At 40.9% G+C, this 22069-nt stretch overlaps 1 protein-coding gene across 16 annotated transcripts in view; it reads left to right on the top strand.

The window, feature by feature from the left end:
• C2cd5 (C2 calcium dependent domain containing 5) overlaps positions 1 to 18660 on the top strand; it is a 94358-nt gene extending 75698 nt beyond the window's left edge. For 8 of the 16 annotated variants that reach the window (XM_013352784.2, XM_013352781.2, XM_026787911.1 and 5 more), the window contains 5 exons: positions 6727 to 6777; positions 7666 to 7767; positions 9041 to 9231; positions 14124 to 14270; positions 17511 to 18660. In XM_013352784.2, coding sequence (XP_013208238.1) covers positions 6727 to 6777; positions 7666 to 7767; positions 9041 to 9231; positions 14124 to 14270; positions 17511 to 17639 — 620 coding nt within the window. In that variant the 3' untranslated portion in view covers positions 17640 to 18660. The remainder of the gene's footprint in view (positions 1 to 6726; positions 6778 to 7665; positions 7768 to 9040; positions 9232 to 14123; positions 14271 to 17510) is intronic. The other 8 variants (XM_005364577.3, XM_026787912.1, XM_026787915.1 and 5 more) reach the window with 2 other exon arrangements.
• Positions 18661 to 22069: the final 3409 nt, after the last annotated feature.

Raw genomic sequence — 22069 nt, 5'->3', positions numbered from 1 at the left:
CATGCTGAGGGCTCCATCCATACTGAGGGCTCCATCCATACTGAGGGGTTCCATCCATGCTGAGGGGTTCCATCCATGCTGAGGGCTCCATCCATGCTGAGGGGTTCCAACTACTGCTCACGTGCTCAGCATTATGAAATGATATTCTGTGAACTAAAGAACAAAGGAAGAAGCATTTGGATAGAAGGTCTTTTTGTGAACTGCCGGAGCGTGTACGGCTCATTTGAAAAGGCAGCATGAGAGGCCTGAGATGGAAGCCTGTCTTCAGGGCTGCTGTGTAGGTGTGCAAGCCCACTGACTACAGACCTCCGTCAGCCTGGCTTCTCATGTTGGAAACCTGGAAGTTTTATCCTTCCTTTTAGCCTTTAAGTTAAGTTAAATTTAAAAAATTCCTTCAGTTTCTATATGTTGTGGTTCTATAGTTGCTAACATGTTTATATTGGAGTGGCACACACCTTTAATCCCAGCACTTGGGAGGCAGAGGCAGGCATATTTCTTGAGGAAGGCAGGAGGGTTAGGAAGGATGCCCAGGGACTAGCCTGCTCCCTCAGACTTTGGCTGCTCCTTTCCGTTCATGGTCTTATAAAAGCAGGGGTTGTTTTTTATTTATCTCTTTTTATGTTGACAGGGAGGGTAGTTTGAAGAGCCAGTAATAATATGTTTATTAACAATTGCATCTTTGCTTTTAAATAAACCTTTCATTATTTTTTTGTTATCACAATGGTAAATGTCATGCACTGCTTTCATTACATGTATCTATCCTAATTCACTGCAAAGAGTAAACCAGGCTCTGAATTGTCCAGCCATGGTCAGTTTTTCCCTTTCATGATGAATTTGATTTTATTTTTTAAAGTAACAAAAGTTTATTGGTCTCAGATTTCTGGTCGACTCAGTGTCACCGTGATAGTTACTTGGGTTTGTTTGCTGTGAAATATTGAAAGGTGCTGATTTTCCGTCACTTCTTAAAGAACGTCAGTGAAGGCTGTCAGGATTTTAGGAGAGCACACCTGGTATGGTATCGCCACGAAGCTTGTCCAGGAGGCCGTGCTGTAAGAGACTCTACACTGCCACCATGACTTAGCCTCCTCTACACCCACACTTGGGACTTTTTTTTCTGCATTCTTTAAAGGTACTTTAAAATGATACCTATTGAAGAAGGAAGAGAGAGAAATAGAGTAAAAACGTAGAACCTAAGTGAAGATAGCCTCAGTAAAAAGTTTTAAAATGAGATTTTTTTTCTCATACAATATTGATGAGCTCAATAATTTTGTGCTTTAATGTTTGTGAAAGGTTAACATTACTTTAAAATCTGAAGATATTAAAAACAAAAAGCCAGGTAGTGGTGGCATACACCTTTAGTCCCAGAACTTGGGAGGCAGAGGCAGAATGATCTCTGTGAGTTCAAGGCCAACCTGATTTAAAAATTGAGTTCCAGGATAGCCAACGCTACACAGAGAAACTCTCTCAAAAACAGAAAAACAAAAGTCTGAAGACATAAATCTTGAGGTATTAGTTACAGTGAGGTGGTAGACTTAAACAACTATAAGCCATATACTACTTTAAATCTATCTCAGATATGTTGTAAATCTAATCTATTATAGAATGATAGTTCTGTTTAGATGTTGATAGTTTACTACTCTTGAAGTTTAATTAGCATAACTTAGTTTTTATTGGTTAAAAGTACAGACAAGGACCTTTCCATCCATTCCTGTTTTCTGTGTCTGGGCTGCTTTGTGCCTGCTTAGTCCTTCCTGCTCAGTGTGACCCACATGCAAGTTTGTTATATGTTTTTCAATGTATACATTGCTGATATCTTACTTCTGGTTTTCCATTATAAGCTATTCAAATTGAAGCTTTTATTTCTATCTTTATGCCTTAATAATTTACAACTCTTATGTGGCAGTTTCTTTATCAGTTCATCCTACTTAGCATTATGGATAGGTTTTTATCTGTCTTTAGATTCATCATTAATTTAGTCATTGATAAAGTATATCCAATCATTCATTATATTGATAAAACGCCTGAAAGAATGTCAAAACTCAGTTGTGATTATAGTAACTTAAATCTTTGAATGTTAAAGTGGGAAAATTGTTAAAAATTAAAGACTTTGGGCTGTAATACCTTTTACTCTACAAGAGAATATTATATTTGTAGGAAGTTTTAAAACAGTAATTTTTTTATTTTTTTAATTTATTTATTAAAGATTTCTGTCTCTTCCCCGCCACCGCCTCCCATTTCCCTCCCCCTCCCCCAATTAAGCCCCCCCCTCAGCCCGAAGAGCAATCAGGGTTCCCTGCCCTGTGGGAAGTCCAAGGAACCCCCACCTCCATCCAGGTCTAGTAAGTTGAGCATCCAAACTGCCTAGGCTCCCACAAAGCCAGTACATGCAGTAGGATCAGAAACCCATTGCCATTGTTCTTGAGTTCTCAGTAGTCCTCATTGTCTACTATGTTCAGAGAGTCTGGTTTTATCCCAGGCTTTTTCAGACCCAGGCCAGCTGGCCTTGGTGAGTTCCCAATAAAACATCCCCATTGTCTCAGTGTGTGGGTGCACCCCTCGCGGTCCTGAGTTCCTTGCTCGTGCTCTCTCTCCTTCTGCTCCTGATTTGGACCTTGAGATTTATGTCCGGTGCTCCAATGTGGGTCTCTGTCTCTGTCTCCTTTCATCGCCTGATGAAGGTTAATATTCAGGAGGATGCCTATATGGTTTTCTTTGGGTTCTCCTTATTTAGCTTCTCTAGGATCACTAATTATAGGCTCAATGTCCTTTGTTTATGGCTAGAAACCAAATATGTGTGAGTACATCCCATGCTCCTCTTTTTGGGTCTGGCTTACCTCACTCAGGATAGTGTTAAAACAGTAATTTTTAAAAAGATGTTCACTCTAAGAAAATTTATAGCAAAGCTGATTGATAAATTGTAATGGTGAGAAGTGAAAAGTCAGTAGAGTTAGTAGTTTGTGTTGTCTTTGTCCAACGTGTGTTGCTCACCAGAAAACAAGGTGACTTAGAAAGAGTAAAACTCAGTGGCTCAGGTTCTGGAGGCTGGGAAGGCCTACATCAGCTTCTGGCAGCTTGAAAAAGCCTGTAATGTAGTGTGGAGGAAACACCAAACTGACCTTTTACAGTGGCTGCAGTTTCCCTGGAGAATGGAGCATCTAGCCTAACTAGCTGTAGTACTGTTCTCCTGGCAACAGAAGGTCAGCATGCACCTCGGAGGAGCTACAGTTAGTTGAGAGACGCTTTCGTCACTGGCTATGACAGACTACTGAGAAGGACTTGGAAGAGTCCATGCTATGTCTGCAGCTGTTGTTCTGGTCATTAATATATTCATGTCTGCTAGCCCATTCTTAATCTGGGTTTGTTTTATTCTCCTGTTTGTGGATATAGGGCTTGCTAAATATTGTTAGAGTAAGCTAAGAGAGCACTAATTTGAACCGTATTTGCTCTGTCTGCTTCAGTTTATTCTCCGGGAGTGACAGTTATTACTTATTGGTACCTTTTTGTTTATTTTTAGTTTGTTAATATGATCATGCTGTGCTGTGGAACCCTGGCTGGTCTGATACTTGCTATGTAGCCCAGACCGGCTGTAAATATTCAGTAGTCCTCCTGAGCCATATTCCTGGGATAATAGGCATGCACCACCATGCCCAGTGATAATGACTTTGTTAAGCAATCAGAAGTAGGGCCAGTGTGATGACTCTGAGTCATTACAGCTGATCAGCTTGCCACCAGATCTGATGTTCCATATGATTTCATATGATTGAAGAAGGAAGCATGCTGTCTGCAAGCTGTCTCTTACCTGTTCACATGACCATGGGCGCAGACACATGCACGCACGCACACACACAGTGGGGGGGCAGGGGGCATAAGAGAAGCATGGACTGCTGTGTCTTGACATCAGCTCTTTGCAGATGGAGTGGGGCTCTCACATGAGAACTCCTTGCCTCACTCTCTCATGGAGATGTTCAGATGACCCAGACTTCAGGGCTAGCTCCCCAGCAGAGCTTGAATCATGCTTAGTGAGAAATAGTGAAGTCTGGTGTCCTCCGTGTAGAAACGACCTGGAGATTGCTTATTGTTTTATTGTTAGAGTTAGCAGTGTGTCGATGAGCCACACTGCATACAGTTGTAGTGCTTTCTTGTCTGAGAGTCTGTAACCTGGGGAGCAGACTATATTGAGAAGGAGCCAAGAGTCGGAGGACTTTTGTGTCTAAGGTGTGCAAACTGGACTGAGTTGCCAAAGTTCACTTGTCCCTAGTCGAGCTGACCTTGAACATTTCTTGAAGAGAAGAGTTAAGGTCATAGCAAGTGTGCTAGTCATAACTGGGCTCTTTCAAGTTTTCAGAAAGACTTTTTGAACAGAATATCTATGATTCAAAACAGTTAAAGTTAGGGAATAAAGACCCCCATTTTCGGGGCTGGAGAGATGACTCAGAGGTTAAGAGCACTGGCTGCTCTTCCAGAGGTCCTGAGTTCAATTCCCAGCAACCACATGGTAGCTCACAGCCATCTATGAGATCTGGTGCCCTCTTCTGGCAGGCAGGCATACATGCAGGCAGAACATTGTATACATAATAAATAAATTTTACAAAAAGACCCCCATTATCAATATTTAGGGGGAGAGTAGTAATTTCAGATATATATATATATATATATATATATATATATATATACACTATAAAAATCATGTAGTCTAAAATAAAGTTTCCTTTCATTTCCCTTCTCAAAAGCATGTACTCTTTTTTACCTTATTCTCTGTAGAAAATAACAGATTTTTTTTTTTTTTTGGTTTTTCGAGACAGGGTTTCTCTGTAGCTTTTTGGTTCCTGTCCTGGAACTAGCTCTTGTAGACCAGGCTGGCCTCGAACTCCCAGAGATCCACCTGCCTCTGCCTCCCAAGTGCAGGGATTAAAGGCGTGCGCCACCACCGCCCGGCTATTTATTTTTTGAGATACAAGATTATATATAGGCATACTAAGCAGACTCACTGCATAGCTGAGGATGACTTTAAAGTTCTGATCCTCCTCAGATCTCTTCCCAAATGCCGGGTTACAGTGTGTACCCAAATGCTTGGCTCATCATTGTGCTTTTTACAGACACAAACATTTTTCATAGTGCTTTGTACTGTGTCGTTTCCACTTGGCACAGTTTAGGGTTGCCATGAAATCACATACAGCAATACTGAATTATGGAAGAGAATTTTGTTTTGATGGTTTCTACAATGATTTTAGCTATTCCTCTTTGCTCCTGAAAAAAAGAAAAGTTCATAGGATGCCTGCCTAATGTGAACTATACATATTCTCTCTCTCTCTCTCTCTCTCTCTCTCTCTCTCTCTCTCTCTCTCTCTCTCTCTCTCTCTCCTTCTTTTCTGTTGATGGAGATCAAGGCGCAGAGCCTTAGCTTTCTAAGTAGACAGTCTACTATGAAGCTGCAGTACCCTAACTCTTGGTTTTTTGAAACCGCCTTGAACTCCTGCCTCTACCTTCCATCGTGGTAGGTAGATGTTTATCGTCACACTCAGCTCAGCTGTCCTTTCTGTAATACTCCGAGTCTGTCCTGCTCAGCAGGGACCCCAGAGAACCCTGGAAACCTCCAAGCCTGTAGTGGACTGCTTGTTCTCCATGTATGCATGGAGTCCCTTCCTGCCCTGTAGGGTCTCTACAGACTATCAAGCCTCTGAATACATGTTAGAGCCTCCCCAGCTTCTTCCTGTATTGCCATCTCCTTTGGACTTGCTCAGTTCCTCAGCCTACTGAATACGAGCACTGTACTAGTTAGGTATGGAGTCTGTGGACATGATGGTCGATGTTCAGACATGCCTGCAGTGTGGCACCTTCATAGGCATCTGTGGCCTGTACCCAATTACCATTTCTTAATCAACTCCACATTTAGATGACTGCCAGCTATTGTATGCTCTCCTGTTAGCTACTCCGTTTAGGAGAATGTTCTATACAAATCATATCTTGAGTAGTTAGATTTTATTAATTTGAAAGTATTACCAAAATGTCAATACATTTACTTAGTTGACACTTTAAAAAAAATGGATGGCCCGACTAATTCTTACTGTTTCTAATGAGCTATTCTTTTTTTTGTTGTTTGTTTAGTTTTATAATTCCTTGAAACAAAAATGTAAATATGCTAGTGCAGAGAAAGCATGAGCAGCAAAAATACATTTACATTTTCACAATATTTTACATATATACAACAAATTCCCATCTGGATGCTACTCTCTAGGCTGCTAGGATCTGTTTGGGGGATCCGGCTTCCTACCTAGCTGGAGATCTGTCACCCTTTAGTACCACAAAGTCTGGCTACCACCAGTGGGAGCTGTTGATAAAGCCAGATGGAGAGGGTGATGTGTGTGAGCATGGTGGTGTCATGGTGCTAGCTTCCCCCCCCCCCCCCAACTTTGCCTTCCCCAGCACACTGGCCCTTTCTTCTGTGCTGTCATTCTACTAGCGTGCTACTGTTGACGTTTTCTCCAGAAACTCGCTTTGTGTTGTAGTAAGCAACCATCTGGGCATGGTATTTATTAATGGGGATATTCTTCACGTGAAGGAACTGCGTTTTAAATCCTAATACTTGTGTTTGGTTGCCTTTGTAATGAAGCCGTAAAAATTTACTTACTCTAATCTTTGGACTCACGGAAGGTATTAATATCAGCAGGGAAGAGGTCCTGGCTTGTGCTTAGCATCGAGCTAATGCTGTTCGTATTGTCTTACTAGAACACCTGGAGAGTGCGAGTTCTAACTCAGGTACACCAGCTGCACAGAGAGGTGAGTTTGCCTAACTAAGCACACAGTCACCGTACTACGTGAGAAGTTGTAGATCAGTAGACGTAAAATTACAGGCAGAGGAATGCACTGGACAGTGGAATAGACCATAGATATGGTTTTATTGTATCTAGATTGTTTTAAAAATTCATCGATTGTTTGCTTTGTTCTCATTTTATTTTATTAGTATTTTAATAGTTTTTCTAATTTCCGAAGTTTCAGCTTTTTAACCTGTTTTAGTGTTCATAGAAGGGGTGCTAGCTGCCCCTCCTCAAATCTTGTCAGAGGTCTTGTAGCCAGAAATCCAACCTGCAAGCAGAACATTGACAATGGCCCTTTGGTTTTCTTGCTGGTTTAATAGCTGGGTTATTGATGGTGGAAAGAAGATACTTTAGTAAGAAATACAGCTAGTGAGGTCATGGGGCTTTTGTTGTTGTCCTTTTGTGTTTTCCCCTTCAGGTAGTTTTCAACACTTGATGCTTTTTTAGCTTAGGTTTTTGGCTAAAGTGGGGAAAGGGGTTGCTCATAACGGGTTGATTATAAATTGAATTATAAATTAAAATCAAATAGAAACTACTAAACTCTTATAAGGAGGAGAGCAGGAACAATAAGCAGTCTGTCCTCTGCTTATGCGTTAGCTGGACTGCATTTGTCCCCCTGAGACCACATGGTCATGCACCCAGCCCTCCGCCAGCTTTACTGGGTTTGGACACTTGAATGTCTAAGCTCCACTCCCCACTGCCCCTCCCTCTCCTGTCTGGCCTGAAAAGGTCACTCTTTCCCTAGCTACAGCGAAGTTAAGTTACATCATCAAGGAGGATTATGGCGAGTAAGACACGTCATCCATATTTTTTCTTTGTGTTTTCTTTTGTTTTCTGTCTGTGTTTTCAGCAACGTCAGTTGATTACAGTTCCTTTGCAGACAGATGCAGCAGCTGGATAGAGCTCATTAAACTGAAAGCTCAGACCATAAGGCGCGGATCAATTAAGACAAGTAGGCGGACGTTTCTACCACATTCTGATGACCTGAGAAGCATCCCCCTGACTTCCCAGTGGTGAAGGCTAGACCTTACTGCCTAGTAACAACATTGCCAATCAGTCATGTACTTGAGTGTGAAAGCTGCAGACACTTGGTTATTCGTGAGAAGTTATTTTAGAGCCTTTCATTGCTTACTTTTAGCTATATATAGAATTGTCTTTTAAATTTCACTCTTTATGAAGCTTTCTGAAAGTAAATGGATGCATATTACATCCCTACCTAGGAGGACACGGCCAGCTTTCTTGTTAGGGAGACACTCTTCAGGACCCAGTGAACTGCTGACTTCATGGCTGTCAGCTTCCTAAATCTGACGACAGGGTATCAAAGGATCAAGTGTATCTACAAAGAAGACAGTTTGTCTTACTGCTGGACTTTAGAGAGATGTCTTTAGATCCTGGTTTTTGGCAGATTTTGAGAAAACAGTATTTGAGTGGATTTACATTAAAAAGGGAAAGAACTGCATTTCAGAGGGGGCGATACAGTAAATAGATCACCAGAATCATATTTAACCCTAGAGGTGCTGAATCAACAACTAGGCGGCTTGGTTTCCTCCTGTGGAAACAGTCATCATGGTGCCCCTGTGGCTGGTTGTGAGCTGGAAAACACAGGGACATGTGTTCACTGCAGTTACGTAGTAGGTAGTGGTGACTTCTAACAGGACGTGGTGTACTGCACTTACTTAGTAAGTGGTGCTGACTGTTTTACTGTTACTTTCCCAGACATTTGGTAGACAGCCAAGATGCTTGTCAAGGTTAAAGTTATGTGGCTGTTTAATCAAAAAAGTTTGGGAAAGAAATTTAGAACTGTATTACACCCAGTGTTACCTAGGCTGCCTACAAGCCAGCAGTGATGGAGTGGCCTGAAACAGGTGGAAAATGCACGGGAATGTACCAACTTTCACACTCTCCTCGGATAATTGGTTTCTACAGCAGCTACCTTACTGCTCTGGCGCTTTTTCCTTCTCCACTGTGTAACCGATCATTGTGTGTCTAGCTACACTGCATCACATTTTCCTTTGCAGGGATGTCATTTCCTTCCCAAAGAATTCCATTCCAGCTTCTCATGTCTCTCTCTAAATTGCATGTAGTGCATGATAATTTCTTTTCTTTCATGACATGGCTTAGTCTCACAGACAGCTGAATGTTGTCACCACTTGTTTGGAAACCTTAGGGGATTAACCAGTTTCCAGTGTCTGTTCTTAATGTTTCCATTATTTCTCCAATTTTAGCTGTGACGGTTGAGAAAGCAAGTCCCATGGGTGATGGAAATTTCCGGAATCGCTCTGCTCCACCTTGTGCAAGTTCCACAGTTGGGGTTGTTAAGATGACGCCTCTTTCTTTCATTCCTGGAGCAAAGATAACAAAATATCTTGGCATCATTAACATGTTTTTTATTAGAGAAACTACTTCTCTTCGGGAGGTAACTTTACAAAACTTTAATTTTTTTTTCTTGAAAGAGTTAGTAATAAAGCCAAGTTTTGCTTTCTTTTAAATACAGACACTTAATTTGACCCACCTGTTTGTGACCTGTCTGGATTTTACATAAGACATACATTTCATACAGTAACTCCTTTTGTAAGAGTTGTGCCTGATTTAAGCCCATTTGTTTGCAGAACTTCTAGATGCTTACTATAAAGCAAATGACTTCCTCTTAGATTTGATACAAGATTTAAAACTTCTCTGACAGGACATCTAAGTTTTCTAAGCTATTTTTCTGATATGAATTTTAACAGCAGTTTTTAAGGAGCTGCATTTAGAAGTAGTAGGTTTTTATAGTAGATGTAAACACAGGGGTACTTTACCCCTATACTTTCTTCCCTCTGAAAAAAGAACGAGCCTGCCAGCTTTCTGTTGTAGGAGGGCGCTTGAAATGCTGTGAGAAGTCCTTCTGTATAGTGTTGCTTTTGTTGGTTAATAAAGAAGCTGCTTTTGGCTAATGGCTTAACAGAATATAGCCAGGCTGGAAGAGATAGAGAGAGAGCAGGCGGAGTCAGGGAGCTGCCATGGAGCCACCAGTTAGAACCATGCCAGTAGGCCACAACCCTCGTGGTAAAATATAAAATAATGAAAATGGGTTAATTCAAATACAAGAGTTAGCCAGAAATTCGCTTAAGCTATTGGCCAAACAGTATTGCAAATAATCTAGTTTTTGTGTGGTTATTTCGTGTTGGGGCATCCAGGAATGAAGAAGCAGCCTCTGCCAACACTTCTCAGACTTGTCAGTGCACAAGAATGCTGCTTCTCCCCATCCTCAGTGCACATGGGGAACTGCTACATGACGGTTATAAAACTTTATGTCATATGATTAAATTACAAAATCAGGACCACTCTATTGTGTCATTCGTAACTCAGGAATTTAACCTAATAGAAACGGAAACTATATGTTATGAGTCAGGGCTGCTAAACAAATTAATATTTAAATAGGGGAACTTTTGAATTGCTGAGGTGTGAAACCTCATTATCTCTGTCTATTTGACTGTCACAGCAGTTTGTGCTGTGGAAAGTGCCTTTCCTGTAAGATGACTCTGCTGTGCTTTGCTTGTGTCTCCATGGCACACTTCCTTCTCCCAGCAGGGAGCCTGCTTGGCACAGAGCGAGCACAGTATGTCTTTCTGTAGGTGAATGGATAATATCTGACAGGTTCATTAATTAGGTGGATATTTTCTTTAAGATAGACTATCTTAATTATACTCTAATTGTGTTGATGTAGAAGATAAACCATGTAGTCTCAGATCCTTTTAATAGAGAATTGAAGTCTACTTAAGTTTGACAAAATAGGTTTGTTTCAAAATTGGCATGTTTTGTTTTTTTCTGTTGTTTTCTTTTCTAGTTGCTCCTAGTAGTGTATGGCTATACTATTTTGAACCTTTAAGTTTTATTGCCCACATGATCCTGTGGTCTCAGCCTTCTAGGTAGTAGGCTTCATGCACAAGCTCCTGGCCATGCATTGTGGAAGCTTTTCCTGCTGCAGTGTTACTACATGCTGAGTCACTGCAGCAGAGACCTGCACCGTTAGCCTAAGGTGCAGCATCCCATGTGTGGCCTTGCCTGGTGAGCTTCCTTACAGTCAGTTTTGCTCCTTCGAATTGACCTGTCTATACTCTGCTCCCGTCTCCTGACCTCATAAGCAGAGGCAACTGGTGAAGAGTGTACAGAGCTGCACGCCCGAGGAAAGGCTCAGATCGCTGATCTAGTTCTGGAGTTTCACACTCTGGAGGATCTCCTTAGCTGTTTAAAAAGATGTGCTTGGGGCTGGAGAGATTGCTCAGGGATTAGAGCACAGGCTGTTTTAGAGGACCCAGACTCAGTTCCCAGAGTCTACACGGTGGCTCACCACCATCTGTAACTCCAGTTCTAGAGGTTTCAGGGCCCCTTTCGGTCCCCTCTGGACACCAGGCATATATGGGTTACACAGATATAGATAGATATACAGGCAAAACACCAATGCATGTAAACTTTTTTTTTAAAAGAAGTACTTAAGAAAATAATTTTGTTCCTAATAGTAGACTCTTGTGTTTTCTTAACTTCAGTTTAATTCAGAAATTTCCTTGATTGTCCTGAACTTCACCTTCAGTAGAGCTGATAGAAAACATAAGTAGAAAAGCATGTAAGCTATTGACTAGTTTTAATTTTTGTTGTGTTGGGTTTGTAATAGAAAAAGTTCCCCATACCACTATGTTTATCCTCTAGCAATGTGTATAGCATAGTGCACAATGCTATTTGTGCACTGCTGAATTGTGCATTCGCATCCAATGTGGTATCAAGCAAGAATTACAGTTCAGTTATAGTATTTATATCTTATCTTTCATCATAACTAAGGAAAACTATATTATTTCTTTCTACTCTTCAAGTCCAACAAAGACTCCAGAAGGATATAATATTACCAAGTAAATAGGAAGTGCATTGTAAGCAACTTCCAAAACTCTAGAAATGACAGACATCACGCTGCCTGAACAGTCACCCAAAGTTCTCCTGTACCATTGGGGTATCCATCTTCAGCCTATTGGCCCATAGTATCCAGCAGACTTTTCCATGAAGCAGGAAATTTCAAAGACAGTTTTGCCTATATTGGCAGTTTGTCAGTCACTTTCTTTTGTGTCCTGTAGAATGTCTTGCATGTTCTCTAATGAAGCAGGAACCTTGAAGGATGTCTTACCTTTAGGCAAATTCAGCAGTCATTTCGTGTGAGTCCTGCATGTCCAGTTCATCAAGCAGTCCAGGCAAGAGCAGTTCCTGGCCCAAATGGCTATCAAACTCCATGAGGAGACTCTTCGATGTCCATCATCCTTTTGAAGTAGTTTGGTGCTACCAGGAGCAGATGTGTCTCACTGTCATGAAAAGTCCTAACTTCTTAAAATATTTTAAGTGCATATTCTGAAGGTCTCTGAAAGATTTAAAGAATCTCTATCCATCTGAAATATACCTCTTTACATCTAGAAAACCTAATATTACTACAAGCTTGACTATTATAGGTGATTATCTGTTACACTACATTTTAAATGAGCTGCACAGACACAATACCTTAATCAAGATCAGAAATACATAGACACAGTGTACCTTAAATATGTATTAATAAACTGAGATTCATACCAATGCAAATCTCTATAGCATATCCACCTTTAAATGTAAACAAACATTTATAAACATTATTTGGGAATCTGGGCATAGTTCTTTTCGAAACTGCTTCCTGCTTTTTGTTGGGTGAAGTTTTTTCTTTTAGTGTGTGTGTGGGGGGTGTTCAAGGTGACACTTCAGAGGCTCATGGTGCATCAAACCACATTAGCCTGAAATGAATCCAAAGGTTCTCATCATCTGTGGAAACAAAAAAAAAAAAGAACCTCTTTTCCAAAGCATAATATCCTTAGACACAAATTCTGAAGTCAATATACCTTTCTAATATACATGCTGCTTTAGCTTAGCAGCCTATACAATAAAATGTTTCTCTGTACTTAGCTCCTTCACAGTCAAATAATTCAAAGAAAACACAATAATATACATAATCCAGACTCTCTGTGTATTCCATCTTTATGTGACTTTTCTTACTCTATTATTTTTAATATTTATATTATTATCTTTACTCCTTTAATCTATGACTGTCTGTACTCTATTTCTTTAAAGACTTTCATTTTTTATAAACCATTTACTTCTTTTTATAACTCTCCATACTTTTTTCTTCTGTATCCCAAGCCTACGTACATTTTTAAACACACTGTGACCCATTTAGAGGTCTTTTATGTCTAGATTTGTCATTATTGCATATCTAATTATTTTCTGACCAGAAGTGCTTCTTAAAATGCTAAGCCCTTCTTAAGAACTTAAGCAGCACCATTGCTAGGGGAAATATGGCACTGCCTGCTTGCCCCGCCCAGTCCAGCATGGCGGAGCTGCTCACTGCCTCTGAGAGCCATGTACAGTACCCCATCTCAAGGCACACAGCCGGTCCATGTTGTCACCAAGCAAGCTGTAGCACATTGCTCACAAACTCATTCAAATCCTCAGTCTCCTTAAAGAGCCAGAGGTCATGCTGGCAACACGGCCCAGAAAGCTGGCATTTCAAAATGGCGTGGCTTCTTTTCTGCTTCTGCTGAATTGGGAAAACCTCCCTCAAAGGAGCTGTGGCATGCTGCCAGCAAACAAGAAGCTGTGTTAAACTCTGCATTTTTGTATCTAGAATTCCTTTTCAAGCCCTATCAGGTTTTAAGTGGATTTTAGCCAATCATGTTGGCACCAATTTGTTGACGAGAGGCTGCTTGTTTATCCCAGCCACCCAGAACCGAAATAATCACACAGAAACTGTATTAATTAAATCACTGGTTGGCCCATTAGCACTAGTTTCTTATTAGCTAACTCTTACATATTAATTTAACCCATGTCCATTAATCTGTGTATCACCTCAAGGTTGTGACCTTCCAGCAAGGTTTCAGCCTGTCTGTCTCTGGCGGTGGCTCCATGGCTTCTCTCTTTACTCTGCTTCCTTTCTCCCAGCATTCAGTTTAGTTTCCCCTGCCTAACTGTGTTCTGCCCTGCTATAGACTCAAGCCAGCTTTCTTTATTAACTAATGGTATTTACAGTACACAGAGGGGAATCCCACATCAGCTAGTGATGGGCAAACTACAATTTATCATAGATTTAATGAATACTTTAAAATCCTTACTCAAGTATGTTTATTAATGCAAAAAAAACCCTTATGAGGAAAATATAAATGACTGTGTTTTACATTGAGGCAATTCAGAATGTGTACTATTGGCTTTTGGCATTTTCTGCATGGCCCTACCCTGTGTATGATGCAGTGGCCTGTCTGTCCTTTGCAGGAAGGAGGAGTCAGTGGTTTCCTCCATGCTTTCATTGCTGAAGTGTTTGCCATGGTAAGAGCTCACGTTGCCGCACTGGGAGGGAATGCTGTTGTTTCCTACATTATGAAGCAGTGTGTCTTCATGGAAAATCCCAGTAAGAACCAGGTGAGATGACTAAATATCTCTAAGAAGTTGGAGAATTGACCCTCTGGCCTGTCACATCCATTCACTTCTAAAAGAATTGCTTTTCAGAACTTTGACTGTAGATGTTAAAGCGTACTTAAATGACTTTATTATTTACACAGTCATCATTGTTCAGGCTCTGCTCCATATCCCACGTGAGTAGTTATCACCCTTAATTAAGCTTTGCTGGAGTTACTATTCCTGCCACCCTCTTGGTAAGCCTTGGAATATGGATGTGGCTGTGCCTCCTCTCAGGAGGTCTGAGGTGCCCCTCACAGTATTTCTACCAAATGTTACTCTGTAAATGGGGTATGTAATAAGAAGAGGTCTTACTAGACTAAACCTTAGAATACCGTTCTTTTATTAATTTTAACTAAATAGCTCAAAAATTTGAGGGGTTTCTTCTAAAATTGAATAATTATATAAGTAACAGAGTGTCTTGAAAGCAGCATGCTCCATCCTATTCTACTTGGCACATACCAGAAATCATATTTTTTGCCTCACACTCACGATAGATGAGCAAAAGTACTTGTGCCCCGAGAACAGGGAACATGCAGGCAGATACTGCACTCAAGATCCGGTATTTCAGTTTCACAGGAATGAGAAGAGTAGATGTGTGTGTCTGTGTGGGTACGAATTTTACTGCTAGCCCTGTACTTAGATGATTATAATTAAGGGTAGATCGTTTGCATCCTCAGGGCTCCTGGCTTTTATGGATAACGCTATCCTCACAGTGGACTTTTGCCATAGGTGTGCAAGCAATGTAAGAAGAGAGCCAACTTAAGCACAGCCTTAGTCTTATTTCAGAGCCATTAATTTAGTCAGTGTCTTAAGAAAGATAAACCATTTCACCTCCTTTTCAATTCTTATAACTTACATATTTTTATTAGTTTGTTCTACTACATTGAGAGATGTTAAAGAATAGTCCTCGTCTGAAACTAGAAGACAGCTTTCTGTTACATTTGGTGAAGCAGATCACAGTAGGAGAGCACATTGTCACGCATTGGCCTCTGGTCTCCACACATGCAGGCTAGAGTGCCCACAGTCCCATACCCCTACCCCATACACTCTGCAGTAGCCTGTGTGTTTTTGCACACTGAGGGAACCATCCTGACCTAGTTGCTTTTTATATTTTTAAGATATATTGTCCATATATGTAGTCTTTTTTTATATTGTATTTTAATGTATGTTTTGGAGTTGCACTAGATTCAAACTTCAAAAATTCAATTAAAAAACAAATGTAGGAGGTAGAAGAAGCAGGCAGAGCTATATGACTTTGAGGCCAGCCTGGTCCCCAGAGCTCCAGGCTACTCAGGTGTCTTAGGGTTTCTATGGCTGTGAAAAGACACCATTGTTGACCAAGTTTTCTGTCCCACCCGGTCCTGCAGCCATTCAGCCCCAAAGAAATACACAGAGGTCTACATTAGTTAATAAACTGATTTGCCTATTAGCTCAGGCTTCTTATTAACAAATTATAACTTATATTAGCCCATAATTTTAATTGCATTAGCCATGTGACTTGGTACCTTTATCGGTGAGGCAGTCACAGCTTATGTGCTCTGAGTGATGACTGCAGACTGACTCTCTTCCCAGAATTCTCCTGTTCTCATTGACCCACCTCTACTTCCTGTCTGGTTGCCCTGCCACTACTTCCTGCCTGACTACGGGACAATCATCATTTTATTAAACAAGTACAAGAACCAAATCTTTGCAGGGTAAAACCATTGTCCCACAGCACACCATGACCACTACAACTCTTATAAAGAAAAACATTTAATTGGGGCAGCTTTCATTTTCAGAAGTTTAGTCCTTTATGATCTGACATGGTGGCATGCAGGCAGACATGGTGGTCTGCAGGCAGACATGGTGCTGGAGAAGGAGCCGAGGGTCCTACATCTTGACTTGCAGGCAACACGAAGTAGTTTGAACTAACTGGACATGGCTTGAGCATATATGAGACCTCAAAGCCTGCCTCCACAATGACACACTTCCTCCAACAAGGCCACATCTCCTAATAATGCCACTCCCTTTGGAGGGTCATTTTCTTTCAAACCACCACACCAGGGTTACATAGTGAGACCCTGTCTCAAAAACAGTAAAAATAAGTAAATAGAAAAGTTTCTCCCCGTTTTGTGTTCAGGCCAATCAGTTTCTTTACTACACACAGCCGAAATCATTAGTGCCTTACTTTTCTTCTTGTGTATTTTAATGTCACTTCTGTTCCTGAGGGCCCAGCATGCCAGAGAGAGTCTTAACTGCACACTTAAATGAACAGCTGTACATTTCATCCCACGTCTGCACAGTGCTGCTGTGTACATGGTTCTGTAGCTTGTTTTATCACTTTATTTTTCTTGGTGACTTTTTCAGTTCAAGACCAAAAGATTGTCTTAATTATTCCTTTAGCCACTCAGCACTCCATAGCATTGGTCACTCAGAATCCTCAGCTGTCCCCTGATGGCAGTGGGTAGTATCTGTTGACTGTTTCTCTGATGTAAGAACTAACATGGATATAAGGGGCTAGCACAGTGAGTGTATCCAAAGGGAAGGCCTCTGATGTTTGTAGTTTTCCTACAATGATAAAATTTGCCTCCATTGAGACTGTTTTGCATATTCTAATTATTTTCATTAATTTATCACATTCATGATGCTTAGCCATGTTGGTAGAGTTTATGCCAATTTCATTTCTGTTTAGTATCAGGTATAACTATATTTTCACTTTCTCCTTGATAGTATTTACATTATTTTAATTATTTTCCTTTTATAAACATGTTGTAGTAAAAAGTACCATCCAAGATTTTTCTCTAGAGGAAAATACAAAGTACAGGCTGGAATGGTGGTTGGAGATTGCATGCTTTTCCTGCTCTGTGAGAGATGACATTGCCTTTCAGAGTAGCTGCTCTTCTCTAGTACCTGTGTTTGCTGCCTGTGCCTCTGTCAGCACCTAGTAAAGTCCAGCTTTCACGTCTCCCCAGTATCCGTGGTGTGGTCTCTTACTGTCTATTTGCAGAGCTCTGATTTACGGCGGGCTTGAATATTTTGTCATGTGTTCTCAGGCTTTCTGGATTTCTTTTCCTGTGAACTTTTTCTTTCCTCATCTTCTGTTGGGTTGTTCTAGTGGTTGATTGGCCTGTGCTGGATTTGGTTTTCTACCAGAACCCGTGCACAGCAGGCATATGACCTCGGTGCTGCATGCTCCTGGACTTCTGTCTGCTGTCTTTACAGGCGCAGTGTCTCATAAATGTCAGTGGTGATGCGGTGGTCTTTGTTCGTGAATCTGACTTAGAGGCCATGTCAACTCAGCAGTCTGCTGTCAACTGCCAGACATCATGTCCTGGAGAAGTCACAACCTGAAGACAGATGGAGCTCAACTGAGTGAAATTCGTCCGTCTCCATTGTTTGTCAGCATCTTCACAGATGAGAACCTCAGCGGGGGTAGATAACTGAGGAGGAGTGGGCATGAGTTGGTTTGGTTTGTGTGGACGTCTTGGAGACTTAAGAATTTCTGATCTCGACATTTCATTTGCTTGTTTACACAGACAGATCCCATGGAATCTAGCACCTTCAGTTATGGGAGTTACTTGTAATTTATGTTGATTTTAGTAAAATTATATTTAAAAATGAAATGGGAAGATTGTCAAGAGACTGGGATAAGTAGCTTCTGTAACTTAGAAAACTAAGTGGGAATCCAGATTGCTAACAAGTCTGTAGTTGATTTGTAAAATAGAGGACACTACTGTGTATTTTCAGAAAATTACTATGTGGGTTTCCCAGTATCTCTTGCTTGAAATGAGGAACTTGTTAGTTGGGCAGGTGATGTACTTCAGCCACTTTTCAAAGGAAGATTCTACAGTGTGCATCTGCAGCGTGACCCGGATGCTCTGAGGAGCTTCCCAGGAGGCCTCCACATCAAGGAGGGAGGGCGCCTCTCGACTAACTACTGCTTCATATGTAATTGTCTAGAAGAGGCTTGGCTTCAACTGGCTAGAGACCATTGTGAAATGTATTCAAGTAGTGAAAGTACAGTCGACCTAGGAAGAACCGGATTGCTTTCTAATAATATTATATTGCACTCTTACTAGGGGACTTTGGTGAGGTACACTGTTTGCTATAGAACTTGGAAATGAGACTTGAATATGCTGTGAAGTGTTGAATGTATGTATTAAGTCTTACCTATGCCAAGTACCCACTGCTAATGAAATATCAAAGTCCTCCTTTACCCCATGGAATTCCCTTATAAAAGTTAGCATTTTATTCTCTCAGAACAGTAAATTACCCTAAAGACAAAAAGTCATCTTATTGTTACACAGGTGTCAATATTTTTCTGTATTTTGTTTATAATTTTATTTTTTAAATAAAAAGTTTATAAACAGTATTCCCAACTCTTTGCCTTTTTGATGAGATACCTGTTTCTGAGTCATGGCATCATTTTGTGTCTGCTCTCATGCCTGAGTCAGTAAGTATCTGCTGAGCGCCTACTGCACGGTGGGTCCCCATCACCGTGGGGGGGCACCCCTGCTGTCTTGGGCAGTTAGCTGCTTGGTGCCTGCTACTGAATGTCTCTTAGATGGCAGGCATGGTTATGGGTCATGACAAACACCTGTAAGTTCTTGCGCACATCCGCTTGCAGCTCAGCGGCCTGCACACAGAAGTATTGGGAGGTACGCTTTGCAGAGCTGCAGTCTGACAGGCAGTCAACCTGGCCCTTTGCAGCTCACCACAGCTTTCCAAGGACTCTCATGCCCGGTGTTTGCCCCTTTCATGCAGTTCCTTGCTGATCCATGTGGCCTCGAGCTCCATGGCCGCCACCATGTGTTGTCTAGACCTCTCTGTTCACACAGAGCAGCATGTGCCCAGCAGCAGTGTCCAGTCTTCAGCCCCAACCCTTACGGGTCTTTGCTGGCAATAACCTTCCTGTTGCTATGACTTTTCATTTTATATAAATGGAGTCAGAAGAGGGTTCTATATTTTGAAAGGTTTGGTTTTTTTTCTCTTGTCACTCAAAGTATTGACAGAGGTGCTAGTATCTTACTAGTACTGTCCCCATCCCCACCTACTGAGAGCACTGTCACCATCCCCACCTACTGAGAGCAGAATCCCCATCCCCACCTATGAGAGCACTGTCCCCATCCCCACCTATGAGAGCACTGTCCCCATCCCCACCTATGAGAGCACTGTCACCATCCCCACCTATGAGAGCACTGTCCCCATCCCCACCTATGAGAGCACTGTCCCCATCCCCACCTATGAGAGCACTGTCACCATCCCCACCTACTGAGAGCACTGTCCCCATCCCCACCTATGAGAGCACTGTCACCATCCCCACCTATGAGAGCACTGTCACCATCCCCACCTATGAGAGCACTTTCCCCATCCCCACCTACTGAGAGCACTGTCCCCATCCCCACCTGGCAGGATATGATGCTCCTGTTTTATCCATTTACAGATACTCTGTATCTCTGTCAGTAGTTGAGGTATGGGCATTTCTTTGCCCAAAGGCCAGTTCTGCCAAGAAGAAAGGCTCCAGGTAGAGTGTCTTTGGTGCTTAACATTTTCTTGGGAATAGATCTGTGTTGCCAGGAGCAATTGTGTCTCATTACCATGGAACTCTAGGTTAGATTAAAAGCCATTTTTTACAGCTCTTTGAAGAGGTTGAAGATTACCTATACTGAATATAATCTCTATGTATCTAGAGAACCTGACTAGTCTAATTATAAATATGACAAGCATAGATGACTATTGATCTATAATTCTCAATACCTATCTAACTTAAAGACTAAGACAATAAACAACTGTGCAATAAATGAGGACAATGACCTTTAAATGTAAACAATGTATAAGTATCTTTATCAGAGGTAGTAATGTACACTGTAATATGGTAGATATATATCAATATATAAACAATGTTTTAAACAGGTAGAAGCATACATCCATACAATATTCAATATAATTTAACCTTGTATCAATATACAAGAATCTATACCAATATAATTGTCTAAAAACAATAACTTATAAATACTAATCTATTATCCTATCATCCAATTATCCCTCTTTTTTTTAAAAAAAAAAAGATCCCTGAGCCTATAAAATTTTTTCCCATCCCTCAACTGTGTACCAATTATAATCAACCCCTAAATGATGTCCCTAAGCCTGAGGGCAAACTTTGTTGGGAGAGGGGACATCGTCCTCTAGAATTGCTTGTGGGAGGACCTCGTAGTAGGCTGAGAATTATTATAAGTATGCACTGTGAAGGCAAACTGTTTTCTACCTTTTTCTTGTAAAGGTATAGTGAAGAAACAATCCTTTAAATCAATAACTATGAGAGGCCATCCCTTTGGTAACAGAGAGGGCAGAGGAATTCCAGATTGCAGAGGGCCCATAGGTTGAATAGCCTTGTTGATAGCTCTAAGATCTGTCACCTTTTCCATTTTTTTTTAGATTTTTTTCTTAACAACAAATACAGGAGAATTCCAAGAGCTGGTAGATTTTTTTTATATGTCAAGCATTTAATTGCTCTTCTACCAGCTGTTCTAAAGCCTGTAACTTTTCCTCAGCTAAAGGCCATTGTTTAACCCATATTGGCTTTTTAGTTAACCATTTTAAAGGCAGGGCTGTTGGTGCATCGGAAGGGTTATCAATTGCTTTGTGTTTTTGTACAGCCCAAATGCCTGGTGTTTGTTGTCTGTAATATCTTTTAATATTTTCCTCAGAAATATAAGCTTTAGGGGCTGTAGGAATGTTAATCTGGGTATTCCATTGTTGCAATAGGTCATGACCCCATAAATTTATTGTAATTTTGGCTATATATGGCCTTAGTTTTTCTATTTGTCCTTTTAGTCCAATATATTTAACTCATCTTGTGCTTTATCTTACCCGAGATAGGGTTCCAATTTCCATGAACTGAACATCTACCTCCTAAAGAGGCCAATTCAGATGTCAAGATTTTGGAGTAATGATACTTACATCTTCACCTGTGTCTAATAAGCCTTCAATAAAAATGTCATTTATACACACCCTTAGCTTTGGTCTTTGTTCATTTATAGAAGTCTGCCAGAATATACGTTTCCTCTGTACCACCAGATTTCTTGAGTCATTTTTTACATTTATCTCATCATTTAGACCATTATTGTTTTTGACAGCAGGCATGGGACCTTCTAATTTTTCTGACGAGACACTTTATCCACAGTAACTGGGAATGACTGGACCACATTTGTCATGGGGGTCTGCAAGAGGCCCCCCACAGCGTTTTCCAATGATATCAGGTTGTCTTGTCTATCTCTTGTTGATCTACATTCATTGGTCCAATGTCAGCCTTTGTCACACCTCCTACATAAATCTGAAGGCTGAGTTCTCCCATTCCTGCTATTCCCAGAAGAGGCATTATTCCTGGAAATCCATTGTCTACAATCCCTTCTCATATGTCCCATTTTACCACAATTAAAACGTTTGGTATTTTGATGTCTTCTCTTACCATTGGAAATTGCTTCCCCTACCCACATTTAGTACCATAGCCGAATATCTCGACATTTATTGTATGCAAGACCTATTCATCTATGGGTGCTGATCTGATCTTTAAAGACCCCAGGATCCTTTTGCAGTCTATGTTGGCATTTTCATAAGCTAAAGATTCAATTATTATACATCTAGCTTCTGGGTCAGTTATCCCTATTTGTATGGCCCTAGTTAGTCTTTGCAAAAAAGTCACTAAAGGTTTTTTTCTGACCCTTTTTAACTCTTAAGATATGATTCCGCTTTCTGTCCTGGTTCCTGAGCCCTGTCCCAAG

Source organism: Microtus ochrogaster (assembly GCF_000317375.1).
Source record: "Microtus ochrogaster isolate Prairie Vole_2 chromosome 14 unlocalized genomic scaffold, MicOch1.0 chr14_random_2, whole genome shotgun sequence".
NCBI lineage: Eukaryota > Metazoa > Chordata > Mammalia > Rodentia > Cricetidae > Microtus > Microtus ochrogaster.
Note: the sequence above shows the minus strand (reverse complement) of the source record. Positions and strands in the feature narration are given on the sequence as shown.